This window comes from Arvicola amphibius, chromosome 1, assembly GCF_903992535.2.
Source record: "Arvicola amphibius chromosome 1, mArvAmp1.2, whole genome shotgun sequence".
In the NCBI taxonomy this organism is placed as follows: Eukaryota; Metazoa; Chordata; class Mammalia; order Rodentia; family Cricetidae; genus Arvicola; species Arvicola amphibius.
Genome location: NC_052047.1, coordinates 84,028,069 through 84,051,559, shown reverse-complemented (window position 1 = coordinate 84,051,559; position 23,491 = coordinate 84,028,069). Strand labels below are relative to the sequence as shown.

Genomic DNA, 23,491 nt, shown 5'->3' with positions numbered 1-23,491 from the left:
ACTTTGTTTTGGTTTTGTTGGTTTGGTTTTTCATCTTTTAAAAGTGGGGTTGGGAAGATGGCCCAGTTGATGAACCGCTTGGTGAGGAAGCACAAGACCCAAGGTCAAGCCTCCAAAGCCAACGTGAAAAACCAGGCACAGAGGCTCATGTCCGTGACCCAGGCTAGCTGAACAGAGCTTCAAGCTGAGAGAGACCAGAAAAATGGAAAGTAACTGAGAAAGACAACAGCACTGACCTCTGGCCTCCACATGCATACACACATGTAATCGTACACACAAATATGCCAATTTCCATATTCACCAAAGGAAAAAATTTAAATGTTAACTGTAATTTTTCTTCAGCGAGTGTTTTATTGATTTAGATAAGTCTATAAAAACTTGGTACAAATAATCATAAAACTAAATGAGAAAATGTCTGTGAAATTATTTTATAAGCTATAAAATATTATAAAACATTACTGTAATTCTTTTATTACTGTCATCAGAATTTAACTGGACTATTTATAGGTTTCATGATTTTTAAAATACATTAGTTCATGAGAAAGACGATGAAATTCTTCATGCCAACACCACGTTACATAAAAAGAAAAGAACAAACCTATTTGTGCTGCATCTAACAAGACCCAGCTTGACAGGGAATCTGGGGAATTGCCCTAAGTGTACTAAGCAGTAAAACTTTGTTATTCCTTGTGAGCTGGTAGAGTCAACAGCTGGAACCACGCAGAGACTCATGAGCCCGTGTCCAGCACTGCAAGTTTCAGTCGTAAATCAGGCAGCTCTGGCAGGAGATGTGGCTGTGCAGCAGCTTCGCAGGGACTGAAGCAGTCTCTTTCCCAACCTCAGTCAGAAGCAGCAGTGCTACTGGGAACAGGGAGGAAGGAGGCTGCTCTGAGCAAATCCACAGACGATCACAGTGGAATAGTTCAAAAGGAAGGACAATTGTTTTTCATGGTGGTGGAGGAGACACAGGACACAGAAACAAGGAGTGAGTGACAATAGGCTTTGCATCTGAAATTATGCAAACTAGAAATCAACAGGAAGATGTAGTTAAAGGGCTTAAGATAAAAATAAAAATAACCCAGAATTCTAAACTCTCATAATAGAGGATTCAAAATTCATGAAGAACTAGAAAAGTCTTTAAATACATCTAATAATAGAGTTCTGAATAATGGAACAAGAACGGACAGAACTGAACAGGGTGGAAGGACCTAAGTAAACAACGGATTTCAGTGCATCCTTCGTGAATCAGAAAATACAGAAATAGAAATTCTGGAAAACACTTGAAAAACACTATCAGTAAAAAAAAAAAAAAACCAAATAGATATATTTATTTATTTATTGTCATGACTGGTCATATGTAGTCCAGGTAGCTTCAGACACTTTTATAGTAGAGGATGGTCTTGAACTTCTGATCTTCTGGTTTCTACCTCTCCTGTGCTGGGATTACAGATATACACAACCATCCGTGTTCCAAATGAGCTACATCTTCAACCCTAGAGTTGTAAAACACTTTACCCAACAACAGTGGAACATACATTCTTTTTGAGGACACATAGAATGTGAACCAAGCTGAAGCATGTTCAGAGTAATAAAACATCCTACAGTGCATTTCAAAGGTTGGAAATCATACGACTAGATTAGATCATCTAACATCAAGGGAATTAGATATAAAAACAGAGAGATACCTAGGAAATCTCCAAATACTGACAAAAATATGTCAGCAAATGAGATTTATCACTTGAGATTAAACCCTAAGGAACTGGAGAGACGGCTCAGCGATTCAGAGGACACACTGACTGTTGCTGTACCTGTACCACACAGTTCACAACTCCCTGCACCTCCCGCTCCAGGGGCTCCAACGCCCACTCTTCTGGACCCTGTACCGTAATCACGTGTCCACATAGCCGCCCCCCCCCAAGATTAATATAAAACAAATCTTCAAAGTCCACTAGAAATGGTCGTTAAATTTTGAAAAATAAAAATATGAATAAAAAATGAATAAAAAGCAATAAAGAAAAAATTTATGGCACTAACCATAAGACACTCTCTCCAGAAGTCATCGGGGAAACGAAATGGACAATCCTATCCATGCGCTCCAGCGGCTAAAGCTGGAAAGAGCACTGATGTCAAGTGAGGGCGTGGAGCCGCTGCTGCTCTCGTTGCTCTTCGACACCCTAAACTGCACAGCCGCTTTAGAACACCAGCTGTCTTTTAAAGTAGCACATGGCCCTGAAAATGTCCATTTCTAGGTTGTTCCCAGCAGCAGTGGAAATATGTGTCCATATAAAGAGGTGGTCATAAAAGTACAGAGCATTTTTGGTGCTTTAGCTGAAACCTTGAAATAAAGCAAATGTCCACCAACAAGTGAAAGAATAACAAAGTATCATGGCGTGGCTATAGAAGGGATGACTATAAGGTACCGTGAAGGGAAACTGACTTACATCTGACAGCAATGTGGAAGATTCTTCTGGATTAATGCTGACTGTGCAAACAAGAGTATTTACTCTATGGTCACATGTCTATGGGATTCTATAAAAAGCCAACCTAGGCCGGGCGGTGGTGGCGCACGCCTTTAATCCCAGCACTCGGGAGGCAGAGGCAGGCGGATCTCTGTGAGTTCGAGGCCAGCCTGGCCTACAAGAGCTAGCTCCAGGACAGGCTCTAGAAACTACAGGGAAACCCTGTCTCGAAAAACAAACAAACAAACAAACAAAAAAGCCAACCTAATGGACAACAAAAAAAAGACTCATTTCTGATGAGGTGGCCTGGGCCTGTTTATGCACTAAGTTCCAGGGTAGGTAGGAAGGACAGCAAAGTAGAGGTGTCACAGTGACAGTGGTGGCAAGACCAGCCTAGGGCTTGCACGAGCAGCCTGGCCCTTCGTGGCACACACATAATTAGTGGAATGGGGGTGGGGGAGGGCAGGCAAACTCCTTGAAGTCTAATTACCAGAAGAGAGCCTGTGTTAAAGAGAAGAGCTGGTGGTGTTAGTGCACTTAAAGAGTGGAAAGGGCTGGACAAGCTGCGGTGAGACTGGACAAGCTCTACAATCTCAGGACAACAACCAGGGCCTCTCTCGAAACTAACCCAGTTTTTTGTTTTTTATTATTGATTTTTATTGAGCTCTACATTTTTCTCTGCTCCCCTCCCTGCCTCTACCCTGCCCCTCAACCCTCTCACAAGATCCCCATGCTCCCGATTTACTCAGGAGATCTTGTCTTTTTCTACTTCCCATGTAGGTTAGATCTATGGATGTCTCTCTTCGGGTCCTCACTGTTGTCTAGGTTCTCTGGGATTGTGATTTGTGGGCTGGTTTTCTTTGCTTTATGTTTAAAAATCACTTATGATTGAGTACATGTGATAATTGTCTTTCTGGGTCTGGATTACCTCACTCAAAATGATGTTTTCTAGCTCCATCCATTTTCCTGCAAAATTCAAGATGTCATTATTTTTTTTTTTCTGCTGTGTAGGACTCCATTGTGTAAATGTACCACATTTTCCTTATCCATTCTTCGATGGAGGGGCATTTAGGTTGTTTCCAGGTTCTGGTTATGACAAACAATGCTACTATGAATATAGTTGAGCACATGTCCTTGTGGCACAATTGAGCATCCTTTAGATATATACCCAAAAGTGGTATTACTGGGTCTTGAGAAAGGTTGTTTCCTAATTTTCTAAGAAAATTGACATCCAAAGGGGCTGTACCAGTTTGCACTCCCACCAGCAATGCAGGAGTGTTCTGTTTACCCCACAACCTCTCCAGCATAAGTTGTCATCAGTGTTTTTGATCTCGGAGATTCTTACATGTTTCAGATGGAATCCCAGAGTTGTTTTGATTTGCATTTCTCTGAGGACTAAGGATGCTGAACATTTCCTTAAGAGTCTTTCAGCCATTTTAGATTCCTCTGTTGAGAGTTCTCTGGTTAGGTCTGTACTCAATTTTTTTTATTGGATTATTTTTTTTTTTTGATGACCAGTTTCTTGAGTTTTTTGTATATTTTGGAGATCAAACCTCTGCCTGATTTGGGGTTGGTTTCCATTCTGTAGGCTGTCATTTTGTCTTGTTGACTGTGTCCTTTGCTTTACAGAAGCTTTTAAGTTTCACGAGGCCCTATTTATTAATCGTTTCTCTCAGTGTCTGTGCAATTGGGATTATATTTAGTAAGTGGTCTCCTGTGCCAATGCATTCAAGTGTACTTCCCACTTTCAATTCTATGAGGGTCAGTGTGGCTGGCTTTATGTTGAGGTCTTTGATCCATTTGGACTTGAGTTTTGTGCATGGTGATTGATATGGACCTATTTTCATTCTTCTACATGTTGATATCCAGTTATGCCAGCATCATTTGTTAAATATTCTTTCTTTTTCCCATTTGTTATTTTTTTTGCTTCTTTGTCAAAAATCAGGTGTTTGAAAGTGTGTGGATTAATATCTGGGTCTTCAGTTTGGTTCCATTGGTCCTCTTGTCTGTTTTTATGCCAATACAAGGCTGTTTTCAGTACTATAGTTCTGTAGTAGAGTTTGAAGTCAGGGATTGTGATGCCTCCAGAAGTTCTTTTATTGTACAGGATTGTTTTGGCTATCCTGGGTATTTTGCTTTTCCATTTGAAATTGAGTACCGTTCTTTCGAGGTCTGTGAAGAATTTTGCTGGGATTTTGATGGACACTGCATTGAATCTGTAGATTGCTTTTAGTAAGATTGTGATTTTTACTATAGTAATTCTACCTTCCCAAGAGCATGGGAGATCTTTCCACTTTCTGGTGTCTTCTTCAATTTCTTTCTTCGAAGATTTAAAGTTATTGTCATACAAGTCTTCCACTTGTTTGGTTAGAGTTACTCCAAGATATTTTATGCTGTTTGTGGTTATTGTGAAGGGTTATGTTTCTCTGATTTCTTTCTCAGCTGATGTATCATCTGTGGTGTACTTACTCTTTTCAGAACACAACATTGGGAGCATGGCACTTCTTCTTCTCAAGAAAACCCTCATTGTGAAGCCTTCTTGTAACAAGGAAGATTTCCTTTACATTCCCAGCACTCTTGTGTAACCATTAAGAGAAGAATGGAACGTCTGGGGTGGGGGAAGAAGGGAGGGAGGAAGAGGAAGAGAAGGGGAGAAGGGGAGAAGGGGAGGAAAACCTGAGGGAACGAGATAGACGAGATGGAGGAAGGACAGAGATGAGAGCAAGGAAGAGATACTTTTATTGAGGGAGCCAATATGGGGCTAGCAAGAAACCTGGCTCTAGAGAAATTCCCAGGAATCCACAAGGATGACCCCAGCTAATACCGAAGCAATAGTGGAGAGGGGGCCCAATCTTGACTTGCCCTGTGGTCAGATTGGTGAATATCTTAAACATCACCATAGAACATTCATCCAGCAACTGATGGAAACAGAGGCAGAGACCAGCAGCAGAGCACTGGGCTGAGCTCCCAAAGTCCAGTCAAAGAGTGGGAGGAGTAAGAATATGAGCAAAGAGGTCAAGACCATGATGGGGATACCCACTAAAACAGTCTACCTGAGTTAATGGGAGCTCACAAACTCCAGCTGGACTGGGAAGGAACAAGCATAGGTTCAAACTAGTTCCTCTGAATGTGGGTGACAGTTGTGTGGCTGGGGTGGAGACTGCAGGGACACTGGAAGTGGCACCAGGATTTATCCTTACTGCTTGTACTGGCTTTTGGGGAACCGATTCTCTTTGGATGGATACCTTGCTCAGCCTACATATAGTAGGAAGGGCCTTGTACCGTCCCCAAAGCAATGTTCCTCTCTGAGGAGTGGATGAGGGATGAGGTGGGGAGAGTAGGTAGAGGAAATGGGAGGAGGGGAGGGGAGTGGGAACTGGGATTGGTATGTAAAATGAAAGAAGATAGTTTGTTTTCTTTAAAAAGAAAATAAATTATAAAAAAAGAATGGAACATCTATCCTTGAAAATTTTCCTGCAGCGGTATACTAACTGACCTGTTCCACAGTGGCACTCCAAAAACGTTAGCATGCTGGCATCCACCGCTGACACGTTCACATGTGACAGTGCTCTATTTTCAACCAGGATCTATGGTTTGTCTTTACAATTTTAAATCGTGAGCTACACCTTTCATGTCAGATTTTCCAAAGGCTTGCATAAGAAGCGTCTGAGAAGAAGTCTCATAAAGCTCTCTCTCTCGGGAGAGCTGTGCATGCAACTACCTGTTTACATATGCAGTAACTTGAATTATACATGAAAATGCCACATGGATGCCCAGAATCAGCTCTGTGTTAATTCAAGAAGTATATTAATTTTTGGATGTATTTAGTAGCAGATCATAAGAAAAATCTGTTCTTTAAAACTAGGTTCTCTCTTTTTTTTTTTTTTTTTAAAAATGCTGGTTGGAATCTACTATTTCAAGTAATCTACTCCTCCCATGAAAGAAAATTTGATATAAATATTAATTTCATAATACATTAAAAATGGGACACAAAGCTTCAAAAAATCCTTAGATACTCCACATTTAGCTCTTTCAAAGAGCTAAACTGGAAGACTACAGTTTCCCTGTCCTGGAGACTTAAATGAAAATACAATTTAAAAGATAAATGTCAGTTGCAGAAGTTATCACCTTTCTATCTGAAAGCTTGACTTCTATTGGATAATTCTATTCCAAGAGACCTTCTTGGGAAAGAGGTGACAGCCAACTCACTGCCTAATTGATTTAGGAACAGTGCCCGGGGAGACAGTCCAATTAAGTTTACAGGCTGGCAATTAGCAAGAAGCCCTCTAAATCCCTACACTGAGAGCCTGTTTACTTTAGGAAGAAGGCAAATGCGCTAGAGACAGGAAGACAAAACTGTGCTTTTTACAAAGCTGTTGTGAGGATGCCCACAAGGAAGAGAGAGAGGATGCTAGGTACGCATGGACAGCAGTCTCTTTGACAGCAGCTGAGCAATTTAAAGGGAGGGGGCAGAGAAGGGAAAGAAAAGGTAGGAGAGAGAGAGAGGCTGTGTATGTTTTAACAGCCATGGAAAACATCAAACATCCACTTTAATTAGTGCTGTATGTGGAGACATACAACTGTTAAACAGTAGCTGGGCAAAGTCAAACTGGATTATCTTATAATAACAGAGATTCCAAACATTTTTGAACAATTTTTTACCATTATGAGCCATCAATGGCATTTCCACTATTAGAAGGAACATGGGCATCCTTATATGCACTCGATGCCTCAGGTTAATCAGGCCATTTTCTCCAGACATATCTTATTTTCAATTTGGAGGCAAACAGAGCAGTGTGGAAACAGAGAAAGCAACTGCAGCTTGACAAACACCATGATGTCTCTAAAATATAACTCTGCACCCACAGCAAATCCTGTAAGGTTTTCAAATGTATTTTCCTATTTTTCCCAAGTACATAATGCATGTTCATTTAAAAAATGTTTTTGTAAGCCTTAGTCACTCAAAGAATGTTATACAAAAACACGTAAAGCAGTTCTTGTTCTTGCAATACATACCTGGTAATAGAAAACTCAGAATGGTATTTACTTTAAGGTTCCCCAGTGGAACCATAAAAAGCTAAATTATTTAAAAAAGTTATATATATATTAAAACCTTAAAGGCTATATCACTTTATTATAATATATAGACACTAAGAAAGCTCTTTAGATATTTCATCTAAAATGAAAAAACAAAAACAAAACCACAAAGTTATACAAATATCTTTAGCAGATTTTAATTAAGTATCTGACTTAATTTCTTTCTAAACACTTGCTCTACACAATTTCAATATGGACAGCAACAGACATGGAAAATCTAAAAGAATTTTTGTAGAAAAGTGTTAAATTCTGTAATAGTTTTTCATGATGAATTCAATTAATTTTTAAATTCTGATCTACCTATTTCTTAGGGAATATTTTAGACAATTATTTCAGAAAAATTAGAAGTGAAAATTCATGTTTTAAAAAATATTTATTATAGGGCTGGAGAGATGGCTCAGTGGTTAAGAGCACCGCCTGCTCTTCTAAAGGTCCTGAGTTCAATTCCCAGCAACCACATGGTGGCTCACAACTATCTGTATTGAGATCTGGTGCCCTCTTCTGGCCTGCAGGCAGAGCACTGAGAATACTGTATACATAATAAATAAATCTTAAAAAAATATTTATTATATATATTTGTGTGTAAGTACATGCGCTTACTTGATTTTCGGGGTACCATGTGTATGCAGTGCTTGGGAAGGCCAGAAGATGGCATCAGGTCCCCTGAAACTGGAGTACAGGTAGTTGTGAGCTACCACATAGGTACTAGGAACTAACCCAGGTCCTCTGAAAGAACAGTAAACACTCTTAATCCTTAAGTTATCCCTCCAGCTCTGAAAATTCAAACTTTTAAACCATCAATATGGACGATTAACACAATTTCCAAAGTCTCCATTTTATTCAATATTCCTTTGCTAGTTAGAAAAGCACCCACAAGCATTTTCAAGGAATCTATAGGTAATCACTGAAAAGTAGAGATATTATGGGATGACAAACAGAAAACCTACCATCTGAAGACTAGTTTGGTGCCTTAGCTATGTCACCAACATAAACAAGGTACTTACCAGTCTAGTTGACTTACCAAGCTTAAACAACAGCACACCCACAGGTCCTCTGTTGAACCTGAGGAAGAGGAGATCATAGATTTCTCTTCTTTCAGGCTTCTGGGAAACAAGAGGAGGAGCTATCCACTGCATTTGAACAAGACTGCTTGAAACATCAAAGAATTTGTTGAATTGCAGAATCTCCCTGGGTAGGCGATCTTCAGCCAAGAGTTGAATGTTAATAGGGGCTAGAGCAATGTCAAAAATTTGCAGCTCCCCTTGGCTGCTGCCAACTAGTAGGATGGCACCACTTGGGTGGCAGCTTACTAATGAAGGCAAGAGTTCAGCCTGGGCCAAAAGGGTTGCTCCGCGGTGAGCTTCATAGAGAACTAATGAAGAGTCTTCACAGCCCACAACCAGTTTGTCTTCAGTAGGGTTCCTGCAACAGCTGATGGCCTTTGCTCTTAATGGTATTCTGGTAACTGACACGCAGTGGAGTTTGTTCCGGACACATTCATAGATACAGCTGTCAGCCATGGGCTCCTTGTCTACACCAATGGAGCACTCCACCGTCAACACCTGATAAGGTTGTTTGGCGCCAAAGCTAACATCCAGAAGATTCCATTCCGTGCGAACAGAACTGAGAACCTGTAAGAAATGTGTTAAGTACATTAAGAAAGACCATGCTTCAGCTGTCACGCTCAGGGTGGCTTTTTAATCCAGAACCCATTAAAGGCCAACAACTGCAGCTTAGACACCAGCAACAGCAGGAAATGGGTACACAGGGTATGTAAATATTTCCGCACAGCTTCAGCATCTGAAGCTAAAATTTAACAGTCTTAAATAGATTTGAAAATCACTTAAAGTTGCATATGTCTCATATAAAAACTAACAAAGTGGAATTTTATTAAAATAATCAGATTAGCAGAATATACTTAGAAGTTAGAAAACTTTGATGGGACTTTAGGTAATAGGTAATAATCTCCTTTCCACATACCACCCTTAACATTTTTGAAATTATCAATAAATGATTGCCTGTGTAGACAAAGGAAAAAAAGCTTTCACGCTAAACCAAGTCTTACAAAGTTATTTTGCTATCATAAAAACAAAACATATGACACATTATTATTTAAACAAGTTCTCAATAGAAAGAAATAATGTAACATGCTAGCTTTAGATGAAATAAGAAGCTAAAAATTAATAAATGATACATGTTAAAAACTTGTGAAAAACAATTTAAAAGCATCTTTAGTGTAGAAAAGAAAAATTTATTTGACCTGCCCATAGAAACACCAAAGTAGGAAAAAAGAAAACAGGCTATTTGCTTATTCATGTGAAAATGGGGGGGGCAGTAAAGAATGGGGTTAAACACTTTGCCCAAAAAGTAAACCACTACATGATGTAGAAATATGAAATATGAAAGTTGAAATAAGACTTTTCAACTGTACACCTGCAGTGTACATTGTGTGAATAACTTGTCACACGGTGTCTGAACTTGCTGAGACGCAGCCTTAGGAAGCAGGGCTGCACATTTGATTTTAGAGTCATAAATGTCGGTCTCAAGGCGTCCTCCAAGGTCCCTTGTCTGAGGAGTGGCTACCCTCCCCAAGTCAACTCTGACAGGGATGGGGGAGGACTGCCAACAGTCCAAGAGTAAAGACACTGGGTTCCTGAGAGCAGCTACCAGGTGGCCATCTCTGAGAGAGGCCACTATTGTTTACTCCCCGGTGAAACCAGGCCTGCTGTGGGGGAGGAAAAGCGGCAAGCTCCACCACAGCCCCCCCCCCCCCCACAGCCAGGTCAGCCATGGAGAAAAAGCTCACTGCTCTCCGCTGGATATTCTGTGCACTCTGACGGTCTGATGATCTCTGTCCCACTATTTATTCCTTTACTCTAGTTCAGAATATAGTTAATAGTCACTCAGTGAAAACTGGACCTACTGTTATCTTAGATTCCCCGCACTCTCCAGACTACACAGACCACCACACACACACACACACACACACACACACACACACACACAGGACATGAAGATTCGGATTGTATTTGGCTGTGATCTGTCTCTGGGTTAGCAGTATGTCACCAAAGTAATTTTCTTCTATGTGAAACTGAAGTAATGGAGATATTATTAGTGCAACTCATTTAACCATTTTAACAGCTCCTTCTGAGTCACACTGTTTCCAAAAGGCACACTTGGCAGTGTTATGGAATGCTGGGCTGGAAAGGGGAATGCGCACTGACATTGGCTCTGTGTCTTTGCTCTTGAACTGTGCACGTATGGGCATACACACTGTGGAGGATGCTGGGTACCCTCCTCAACCATTCCCTATTTCTAGAGATAGGGTCTCGTCTCTCATTGAATCTGGAATTCTCCAATTCATCATGAGTAGCTGGCCAGAAACCCAGGGACCCTCCTGTCTCTGCTTCCCAGCACGGGGACCACGGGTGCACACCACACCCAGTTTTTGATGTGGGCGAGCGTAGAGACCTGACCTTAGGCCTCCAAACCTGTGTGCCAGGCACTGAGCTCTCGCTCCAGCTCTTCATGGTGTTTTAAGAATTAATCTAACACCTCAGTACCAATTCAATCTTTAAGCTGCATGGTTTTAATTTCATTTTTCTGTTCAAATCTCTCAAGGGCAACAAACTGACTAATGATTTACATTTTATCCCTGGCCTAGAACACAAATACTGTAATAGGTCACACCAAACTCCTTCCTTGCCTTGTGCCCTTTGTGCCCCATTTTCATTCGGTTAGTAAATATTTTAGTAAACTATGTTCTAGACACTGGAAACAGCAGGAGAAAAACCGTCCTCTCCCACTGGGTGCTAGTGGTGTACACCTTTAATTCTAGCATGCAGGAGGTGGAGGCAGGTGGATCTCTGTGAGTTTGAGGCCAGCCTGGTCTACAGAATGAGTTCCAGGACACTGTGGGCTGTTACACAGAGAAACTCTAGAAAAACCAAGAAAGTCCTCTCCAGAGACTCATGTTTTGAGCAATCAGTCTCCACTTTGTGGGGCTATTTTGCAGGAAGGAGAGACTTTCTGGGGTAGGACCTGACTGGCAGAAGTCAGTCACAGGGGTAGGCCTTTCAGGATTTTGCCTGGACTTTTCTATTTCCTACCTGCCACATGTGGACAGCTGCCTCTCACTGTGCATCCCCTTCAGGGTAGACTAAATTCTCTAAAAGGATGAATTCAAATAAGCCTTTGCTCTAGTAAGCTGTCTGCTCAGGAGTGAGGCCGTGGTTACTGCAACTCATACAACGCGCGGTGCTGGTAGGTGTGTGTGTATGTGTGTGCGCATGTGTGGAAACCTGATGCCGATGCTGCTGTTTTCTTCCATCTCTCTCAACCTGGAGCTTTCCAGTGCAGCTCGACTGACAAGTCAGAGCTCAGGTGCCGTTTTCACACGACATCCACAGCCATGTCCTCAGTCTTGTGGTGAGCACGCTGGTGAGCTGCAGCACGGCCCAGCCCCTATCTTCATGTCTGTCCCGAACTGGCACTTGTTTAAGGCTTTAGAGTTTTTCAGAGGTGGGGCCTGACTGTGAAATTAGGAGACTAGGGGTGAGCATCTGAAATCCATACCCGCCCACCTCCAGCATGCTATCTCTACTTCCTGTCCGCTGCCATGCGAGGAGTCTGCCACACACCCTGTTGCCATAAAGTCTTCAATGTCTTCCCCACCAGAAAAGATGGAAAACCCCCTGAAATAATGAACCAAGATAAGCTTTTTTCATTTAAGCTGTATATGTCAGTTACTTAATCATAGCAATGCAAAATGATCCAGCCTGTTTGTTCCTATTTTCCTTTGTCCTTCTGTCTGCATTCCTTCGCTCTGGTTAGAAGGCAGGACACCTACCACAGGAGGCTCTTGTAGCCTCCTTTACATGAGATAGGTCAAGGGATTCTTTAATTGACCTCAGAGGAGAAAGGCAGACTAAAGAGAATGAAGAAGGCTAGAGAGCCACCTGCTTTGGTTGTTTTCTCAACTTGTGAGCTTAAAATATTCAGTACACTGAAGTGTCCTATCGGCATTTCCTAGATCCAATCACAATTCAATGGTGAAGTAATGGCTAAGAATCAACAAATAAACATACAGACCTCCTAAATTTGTACTCCCTAAGTACTATGGAGTAATAAGGCAGAACCCTATACTAAGAAGGGCCCTGCATTAGAAATTCTTTAGCCCGATGAGGGAGCAAATATGGCTCCGGAGAAAGGACCAGGGAAGAGAGTATTAGAAACCGGCAGTTGAAGGACCAACTCAATAATGGGACTGAAAAATAAGGACTCGGATATTTTGGCTGAACTAAAACGAGAAGCATAAGCAAGCTTTGAGCAAAGGAAAGACATAATCTGACCTGCGTGTTATCATCATGTGATCCACGGAATCCAAACTGAAACCTGTCCTACACGTCCCCAGCTGCGTCACTCCACACGTGTCTGACTGAAATCTAGTCCTTACTCGGGATCTAAGTCATTCTTACCAGTCATGCCTAGCCTTGAACAACTTGTGATGGTCAGTACTGTCGGCTTGAAACAACCTGGAAGTACACGGGAGAGAGCCTCTAGGCACGTGTGAGGGCAGAGTTAGCTGTCAAATTGACGGAATGGGGACTGAACTGGGAGCAGTGTCTCTGAGAACCTCTGTGAAGGGCCTTCTTGACTGCACTGGTAGGTGTGGGAGGATGTGCCCATTGTGGGAGGCACCATTTCCCTGGACAGGGACCCGAGCACAAGTACAGATGTATCCGTTGTTCTCTTTTTCAGACATGGACATAACATGTGAGCAGATGTCCCGGGCTCCTGCTGCCCTGACTGTCCACCATGAAGGACTTTGCTTTGAAGTGTGAACTAAAATCAACACTTTCTCCCTTGAATTGCTCTGGTCAGAGTATTTCAGCATGAGAAGAAGAGCATCTAAGTTGCCTGTGAGAGACTATCCAGATGAGATTAATTGGGAAGACTCGTAGTAACTGGAGTGGTGCTGGTCTATGGGCTGGGGTCCTGAACTAAGCAAGAAGGAGAAGCAGCCTGGGACTCAGCGCCCATTGCTCACTGCAGCCTGCGTGCCAGCACAATCTCCTGCTGCCGCCAGAAGTGCTTATCTTATGCTGTGCGGGCTTCTGTTTCAGATATTCAGTCGCAAACCCTCATTTCACCGTCAGCTTAAAAACAGCCATCTTGTGTATTTCACACCGTTCCACACCTGTGAAGCAGCAGGCAAAAACTGTGTTGGTGGGAAGCAAGTCCATAATTCTTTTTAAAAAAAAAACTATACATTTAAAAAGACTAAAGCAAGCAAAACACTGCAACGGCAGTTGAAGAATAACTCTAGAAAACTTAAAATTTTACAATGGAACCCTTTGGGCATACTGAAAGAAACAGGAGACACTGGAGCTATGAGATATTGGGGGAAATCTGAGCTCACACCAAGACAGCCTGAATAGAAGGGCCCCCATCAGATGGCAGTGTAAACTTTTTACGGCCTAATAAGCCTCTCTGCTGACACAATAATTCAAATCAGACCAAATCAAACTGAATAAGAAAAGGCCCATGTTTAATGGATGGTGGCCCTCTGGAAAAACACAGGGAGGGAAAAGGAGAACCTGAAAGACCACGTGTTTGTTATGGGGGGGGGCAGTTTAAATAGCCTGTGGGAGTGGTCTTGATCCTCTCTAGGGACGATCACCATTTGGTGGGCTTTCTCGGAGGTGGAGTCTGACTGTGGCATCTCCCAGGGGAGGGGGCTTGGAATGGAACTTTCTATCAAACATTCCAGACTCCCAGAGGGCTGGGGTGATGCCTGGACCCAAACATTGCATACTCTTTGGATATAGGAATGTCAGGGGGCTGGGGCGAAACTTCCAACCAAACAGGCAACACAGTCTACAATTTACAAGGAAGGCTCAGGGCTCTTGGCTCAGGGTTTCAGGCTTTTTTGTCTCTAAGTGTTTGTGAGACCCCCTCTAAGAGGCCTCAGTCCATGCCCTGCTACTGTTGTTGATAATTATTTAAGAGAAGATGTTTTACACAGCATAACTAAAAATGCCACTGGCTTGAGTACAGTTCGATGGTGAAGCACTTGTCTGGAATGAATGAGGACTTGGGTTTTATCCACAGCACTACAGAACCAAAACTACTGTGGATCTCTGTATCTGCTTCCATCAGCTCCTAAATGATGGTTCTATGATGGCAATCAGGGTTATCACTGTAACGGATTAATAAAACTGCTGCAGGATTCCTAGCAGCTGCAGTGGCAGAGACTGCAGGTCCCTGAGTGACTGCAGCAGGCCATGTGGTGGCAGGCAGTGGGCACGCCACGAGATCACGCTGCAGTTCTCTGTAGATGGATAGGCATGCCATGCAGAGTGAGGTTGGATATTTATTTAGTGGGTTATGGAAGGGAAGAGGGAGAAGGAGAAAAGACCAGAGAGGCAGAAAGAGAGACAGAGAGAGAGAGACAGACAGACAGAGAAGAGAGAGAGAGAAGGGAGAGACAGAAAGGGGGAGGGGAGAAGTGGGGAGAGGCAGAAGCTGCCTCTTCGAGAGGGAGATGGAAAAGGAAGAGATACAGGCTGCAAGCAGGAAGGAAGATCTGCCTGCCTCAGCCTGCCTCAGTGGAGGTGGGGGAGGGAATGGGCATGGCTTGTCTCTTTAAGAGACAGGACAGACCATTATAGTCACCAATCTAATTACAGGGGAAGGCCAGTTCAGTACCCTCTCTACTTTTGCTTAGGGTCTCAGCTGGAGTCATCCTTGTGGATTCCTGGGAATTTCCCTAGCACCAGTTTTTTTTTTTGTTTTTTTTTTTTTTTTTTTTTTGCTAACCCCATAATGGCTCTCTCTATCAAAATATCTCTTTCCTTGCTCTCCCTCTGTGTCCCTTCCCCAACTCAACCCTCCTGTTCCCTCACACTTTCCTCCACCCCACCCCACCCTACCTCCCCTATCCCACTTTACTCAAGAGACCTTACCTATCGTACCCACCCATGCCTCTTCAGGGTTCTCTGTGTTACCTAGTTTCTCAGGGGTTGTGGACTGTAGTCTGTTAATCCTTTCCTTTATGTCTAATATCCACTTATGAGTGAGTACACACCATGTTCAGGTGGGGAGGGAGGAGGAACTGTGATTAGTATGTAAAATAAAAAAAACTTAAATTATTAATAATTAATAAATAAATTAAAATTATTAATTTTAAATAGAAAAAGTAAAACTAAATTCTATACAAAGTAACTTTCCAATTTATATCATCTGCTTCCTTTCTATCTCCTAAGTCTATGTCATTTCCATTTCTTATATAGCTTTTGCTTTATTTGTGATTGACTGAGACCATCAATTATATCTCTTATTTTTATATGTATATATCCTATTATGTAAAAATACATAAAAGTAAAGATTCTGTAATGGAATTCTTCCACAGATCAAGATAGAAAAAAAAGCTCAAAAAATACAATAAAAATAAAAATGAAACAAAAAAACCACACAAAAATTTAAAGATAAAACAAAAACAACACATAAAATACTTTTCGGTTTAAAAGTATAGTATTGTGTTACTTTTCTTTCAAGATTTATTTTCTCTCTAAATTTTGTCTGTTGGGTTTGGGGGGGGGGGGCTATGTACATGTGTGGAGCTGAAGTCGCAGACAGGTCTGTGAGCCACTCAACACACAGGAGCCGGGAATTGAACTCCAGCCTTTTGCAAGAGCAGCACCAGCCTTTAACAACTGAGCTGGCTCTCCAACCCTGGACCACACTGCCCTTCATACACATCTTAATCACTTCACTGCTCCAAAAATGACACCGCGAATCTATACTCTAGAGATAAGAACAATAACTGTCAAAGAGATAGGGTATTGCTGACCTAGGGCCACAAGACTCCCTGCCTAGTGAACACAGGTAATTTACAAGTTTATCAGTTTTCCTTCCCCGTGATCAGAAGTTTCGTGATCAGAGGGCATTGGTAACCTTATGAATGGAGAGGCGTTCCCGAAAGGGAGAAAGAAGGAGGATGGAGGAGGATGCGCGTGCTGAGCTGTCTAAGGCCCCTGCGCCCAGTGTGACTGCAGAAGTGTGGGACAAGGACTCTCGTTAGAGGATTCTCCTTAAAGATGCTTCATTCTTAGATCAGTTGCACTGCTCCAAAAAGAGTGGACTCAGAAAATGCGAACAGTTAACTAACTTTAAAATGAACCAAAGAAAACTACCTCCTCTAAACAAAAATTCACACAAATTAAACATAAGCGAATGCTGTCCATTCCCCACCAGGTGTTCTATGGTGCTGGAGTCTAGATGGGACTATGGAAAGAACAGGTGGGCTGGGTTATAACTCTCGGAATGATCTGTTAGCATGGATAACCAAAATACCTGTATTTTAAAGTATTTTCTATGCTTGGCTTTGGGATTTGATCCTAACTGAACCTGATTCTGTCTAACCATCATGGTCAACACTGTGGAGGAAATGTAGCAGCTGGGCACCAGCTCTTGTTTTAGCAGAGGAAGCCCTGAGGTCCTGGGCAAGTTCACTGCTTTGAACTCTAGTTTTCTCTTATGAAAAGGAAGGATTTATTCTCAAACGTTGTAGGGTTGCAGTAAGAATTAACATTAGCAACAAATATGTAAAGAACAGAAGCACCCTCAATAGATATTGCTGGTCCTGAAAAAGAAAACCCCGAATCATTTGGCAAGGTCTGTAGCTAATACAAAGCATGAAAGGCACTGATCACTAAATATAATCCGTATTTCTTACTTAGGATTTACGTTGATACTTAGCTAAGTGCCAAGTGTAACACGTGGAGGAAAAGTTTAAATACAGAGAAGATGCGGTTTGGAAGGTAATACCAAGTGGATTTTATCTTATTATGAGACTTATCACTGTAGTTGGTATATGACAATGGTCAATAAACATTATGACTATATAAAGTTTAAATGAGACAAAATTATTGATGGGTGAAAAAGAAAAGATTCAAAATTTGATAAGTAAGCCAAGGCAATGCCGAGTCCTGCTTTAACATGAAGACAAGGAGGAGCTCAACAAGGAGGAACAGGAAGAAACCAGAACCAAACTATCAGCCCACCCAGGGCTACCTGACGTCAGAGGCAGCCAAGGAGGGGGTACTTTCATTCCTAAAGATGAGTGATCATGGCTCAGTGTTTGTGTGCATGCATGGGTGTATGCGTGTGAGTGTAAAAATAAAACTGTGTAGTAAAAAATAAATATGTAAATGCTAAAAATGTAAAACTTCAGACTAAGAAACAGCAGAACAATCAGATGAGGTTCTAAAACTTCCTAAAGAGAATTGTTTTAGCCAAGTTTAAATCCGGCAACTTTCAGGTTAAACTAGCTGAAGGTTTCATTATGGTCAACCTTCATTTTCATTCTTTTCAAAGAAAAAAAAAACTAATTTTGTCAGGGAATGGTGGCACACACCTAGAACCCTGGACTTTTGAGGTAAAGGCAGAAAGTTGAAGGTCACGCCTCAGCTACGTGGCAAGTTCCTAAGGTTCTGAAGCCACTGACTCAAAGCTACATAGAATCCATGTAGGAACAGTACAAGGAGAGAAAGCCCTACCAGCCAATACGACTGATGGCCATTCCTGAAAGGTATGCTCAAATCAAAAAGCAAAAAAGAAATCATAGTGAGTTAGAGACTGGCTCAAACCTTCAAGTTTCATGTTTCAACTAGAGAGGGAACCTCTCCTGAATCTTTTAGAAGTCACCCAATATGCTAATCAGTAGAATTATTTAAAGAGAGGCCTTTCCTGGCACTGAAGCCTTCACCAGTAGGTAAACAGGTTACTTAAAAGATTATGCGGCAGCCAGAGTTCTTAGCTTATCACTAGGATTTATTCTGAAATCTACATTCTCTATATCACTTTGCAGAATTTTTAGGAACAGAAGATAAAAAGTACATTTTATTTTTACTTCTTTTTATGAAACATTCAACACACACATAAAAGTGGAGAGAAAAATATGTGAAAAACAGCTTTAGGAAATACTATCTTTTTGCTTCAATTTTAAAAATAAGATATCACATATAAGTTGAAGCCTGCCAGGCCCCATTTCCTTCTATCCCACCCCAGAGGCAACATTATTATAAGTGTGGTATTTATCCTTATGTATATTATTATAATCAATCTAGAGAAGCACTATAGAACATGTAGAATTATTCTGTTTTATAAGTTTGCATAAATGTTATTAAACTATCTCATACCATAATTTCATTTTTGCTCAATTTATTCTTCTGAAATTTAAGAAAATAACAGATATAGTTTAGTCTTCTATACAGTATTCCACCCTCTGAATGTACCACAAAATATGTTTTTATTTGCCTGTTGTAGACATTTAAGCTGGTGTGTGTGTGTGTGTGTGTGTGTGTGTGTGTGTGTGTTTTACAGGGAGGGAACATAAAGTATCCCATTTGCTTAGCAAGCAGTCTACCACTGAGTTATAGTTACAACCCATTATTTAAATTTTTGGACAGGGTGTCATTCAGTTGTTCAGCATGCATTGAACTTGTGGTCCTCCTGTCTCAGTCACTAGAGTAGTTAGAATTACAGACAACACCACTAGGCCTGGATCACTCTCTCCCCACTTTCTCTGTAGGAGAGAGAACACAGAAAACTTTATTCTCATAGAAAGCAAGCAAACTTATACCATCTTACTATATAACAAAATATAATACAGACTGTTCATTAGTTAGAGTCTCTACTGCTGTGACAAACACCATGACCAAAGCGGCTTAGGGAGGAAAAGGGTTACATCTTAAAGCTTACGAGTCTATCATTCAGGAAAATCAGGGCAGATGCCCGGAGGCATGACCTGACGCAGAGGCCACGAAGGAGTGCCGCTTACTGGCCTGCCAGCCTGCTTTCTCATACACCCTAGGGCCACATGCCCACAATAAGCTGGGCCCTCCCGTATCAGTCACTAACTAAGAAAATTCCCTACAGGCTTGCAGGCTAATCTTATGAAAGCTTTTTCTCAATTAAGATTCTCTCTTCCAAAACATGTCTATGTTCGTAGCGAGCTGACAAACCCAGGCAGCACACAGACTGAAGGAGGAACATGTCCTTGGTTCATACTGGCTATTGGCTATAATACTGAGGCAGCCAACTGACATTATTCAGTGAAAATACTTCAAACATGATGAAAAACATCAACTAGTTTTAATATTTAATTCATCTATTACATATTTAAACAAAATTTTGTTCTCATATGTAGCAAGTTGAATTCCATTACTATTTCTCCTGTGCCTCCTTATTGCTAAGCTTGAAAGATCACCAGATACATAAGATGTTTCTACTTCCTGCTTACTATTGAAAGCAACACTGCTATGAATTCTCTGTCCGTGGCTCCTTGTACACACATCCGGGTTTTCCTTACAGGTTTTCCTTACTGTCAGAAAGTCACCTGTAATTGTTTTAGTTATTGCTATGTTGTTCTTTACCACAGTCTAACTTCCTTTTCGATAAGACGTGAATGAGAGGTCCCTATTGTGCTACATACTCAATCAAATATATCAACTGAAAAACAAAACAAGAAAAGTAACATTTGGGCCAGTAAGACAAGCCCGATGACCTGAGTTTGATCCCTCGAAGTCACACCATGAAGGGAGAATTGACTCCAATTATTCCTCTGAACTCAACAAACACTGTGGCACATACATAAACACACAAGTGCACACGTGTGCATACACACACACATTGATAAATAAATAAAAGTAAAAAAGAACTTTTAAAATAAATAATAGCATTTGGTTTTAATAGATGTATTCCCTATGTTTAACATTTCCAATTAATTCTGACATTTTTATAGAGGATAAACATATAAATACCATACAATCATAAAAAATATTTAGAAAAGTAAACATATCTAAAGGAAGCATGAACATTCTTGCGCCCATCCTCTTCAGCATGTGTAAGTTAGAACCTTATTTGTTTGCATTAATATAGGTTTCTAGCCTAACGAATGACTTTTCATAATAGTCAACACAATATTTCAAAGACTTACTTCATGAAATAGGCAAATAGTTAATGGAACAGAACAGAAAAACATTGACTTCTGACAAAGAACAAAAGCAAAGCAATGAAGAAAGCAGTCTTTTCAGCCCGCAGTTCCCAATAGCTACACATACAAATGAAAAATAACACACACAAAACCAAACAAACAAAACCAAAAACATGAGTCTAAACACAGACACTTAGCACAAAATTCAGGTTCTAATTAGACGTTTTATCCTGACCATAAACTACTAGCCCTGTTTTCAGATCAGCAGCAGGGGTGCCTTAATTCTTCAGTTTCTTTACATTTCCACTCACAGTAGAAGATTCTTTTAGATGGCAACGCCAAATACCCATGGACAACTAGATGCGGATTTTAAAAAGAAAATTATATGCAACAAATTATTACATAATTTAGACTATTTTAAGATGCGAGGAGGGAAATGAGCAAAACAGAGGGAAAAACTGAATGTCCTCAGTAATTAAAACACTAGTGGTGATATTAGATGAGCATCCTGACAAGGTGGGCATGGTGTGCTCTGGGGCACAGTCAACAAGAAATTAGACAAGGTAGGCATGTGTGTGATATGGGGCATAATAAACAAGAAAGTATGGGATCCAGTGCATTCCTTGCATCCCTGTGAACTAAGAGTTTTGGTACAGAATATAGAAAGTATAGCAGTAATATATAGAAGAATTAAAATTAGGGACTCTTTAGTGTTGAGCTAGAAGTACCAATATAAACATACTATGAATATGTATACAAATACACATACTGCTACTGAAGAAATCTAGAACCAATCCCCAAACAACAAGCCAATGTCCCTAATATCTTGGCTTAGAGTCAAAATTATTATTTTTCCATTTAAAAGAAAAAAACCTATCACCAAGAGCTGGTGGTGCACACCTTTGATCTCAGCCCTCAGGAGGCAAAGGCAGGCAGATCTCTGAGTTCAAGGCCAGCCTGATCTATAAGGTGAGTTCCAGGACAATGTACAAGATGGACATGAACCACTGACACACCAGACAGCTGGGAATCTACCAAGATTGCTGAGATCACAAGAGAGGAATAAGTTTTAGTGGCCAAAAATGAGGTAATCTAAGCTTCTAAAGGATACAGTTACAATTTATTAATATATCAAATAGAACATTTTAATGTATGTATTAATAATGTTATTTTTAAAATTAAAATCACAACCTTCATTATAGATCAGTTTATTACTTTGACAAATGGTAAGAAAGAGACATTTTAATTCAACTTAATATATAAAGCTGATAGACATGCCATTTTATAAAAGTCCAAATAATAAGTGAAAATAATTTAATAAGAAAATTACCATTTTATAACATTAATGAATGGATGCACCTTGAAACTGAGCATCAACAATTGCTATTACCAAAAGCCAGAAACAGAGCAAATGAACCTGAATAAAAAGCCTCTGATAAAAGTCCAACTACTCTTCAGAGTCTCACCAGAGCTATTGACCTGCAGACCAGCAGAAAACACAACAACATGTAAAAGGTTGCCATGCAGATACAAACAGGTCCAGTCCACAGATGCTGCAGCTGCAACAGATACATTTTAAGGAAAGAGTGGGGCTGATGGGGACCTGTAGACTAATACACACACTGAAATACTTTCAATGGATAGTATGCTGTTTTCTGGGGGATGTCCACAGAGGTGGTAAAACCTGTGTGAGCAAACAAGAAAGTGTCAAGTTCACGGCAATGGTGATGGAGGGGAACGGAGCAGCGGTTAAGACTGGGACAGCACAGAGAGGTGCTTCCCAGCGCTGCACAGATCTAGGTCTCCAGCTGGCCACTGGGTCAAAGGGTGCTCTGCTCATAAAGACACATTAATCTATGCACTTACCTTGTGTGGCTTGCTTCATATGCATTATATTTTGTAATAAATATATACTAAGCCAGCACTAAAGAGAATACAAATCTCGCATTCTATGAAACAGAATATATGACTCATTTAGCTAAACGCTAACACAGATGTACTTAGTGTCAATGGTATTCATAAATATTGTGGCTTTTCAGTTGAAAATATCTGTAAATTTTTTGGATTCCTTTGCCAAATTGTAGTATATTAATAGTGGGACACAAACACTTTCCCATCAGTCACTGCTCTTTAAAACTTGCCACAAAAATAATGCTTCATTCTGTGGTGGTGCACACCTGTGTTCCAGCATCAAAGGCAGAGGCAAGGCAAAAGGAAACTCAAGAATAGCCTGGGCCACATGAGTCCTTGTTTCAAACAAACAGCAAGAAACAAACACAAACAACAAAACCTCTCATAGGAAAAGCATGGACCTGAGAGATTTATCTACCAGGTCTGACACGTTCTGTGAGGACCGTGACTATAAGGGGCATGCTCAGCTGGCCTCTCCACAGACCATGATGCTAGTACCACGGGCAGAAAGAAGTCTCAAAGTCGCGCAGCTAAAGAGCTAAGATGGCTGTGCAAATATAAAAGGGAAGAGTAAGTTGTCATGAGGTGCTCGTCATAGCGAATGTATACAGCAGACCAAAATGGCAAAAACTTTTCAAAATAAGTAGAAGGAGTAAAATATTTAAATGGAGACGTTACCATGTAATACGTGATAACCCACATATAAATTGCTAAAACGGGGGGCTGGAGAGATGACTCAGAGGTCCTGAGTTCAATTCCAGGCAACCACATGGTGGCTCACAACCATCTGTAATGAGGTCTGGTGCCCTCTTCTGGCCTGCAGGAATACATGCAGACAGAATATTGTATACATAATAAATAAATATTTTAAAAAAATAAAATAAATTGCTAAAACGAATTACACAGGTATGTGCAGGCTCATGTATGTGCACAGGTGCCTATGTGTGGGTGTGTCCGGGGAGGTGGGAGGTCTGTGCTGTGTGTGGTTCCTCAGGAGGACCCACCTTGCTCTTTTGCTGGGGTC

At 41.0% G+C, this 23,491-nt stretch overlaps 1 protein-coding gene across 3 annotated transcripts in view; it reads right to left on the bottom strand.

Annotated features, from left to right (window-relative positions):
- Positions 1-23,491, bottom strand: part of LOC119819887 (WD repeat containing planar cell polarity effector) — a 271,505-nt gene that overhangs the window by 93,456 nt on the left and 154,558 nt on the right. For all 3 annotated transcript variants that reach the window (XR_005286302.1, XM_038338112.1, XM_038338117.1), the window contains exon 10: positions 8,578-9,187. Coding sequence is in view for 2 of the 3 variants with exons in the window: in XM_038338112.1 (XP_038194040.1) it covers positions 8,578-9,187 (610 nt within the window). In the remaining variant the exon portion in view is untranslated. The remainder of the gene's footprint in view (positions 1-8,577; positions 9,188-23,491) is intronic.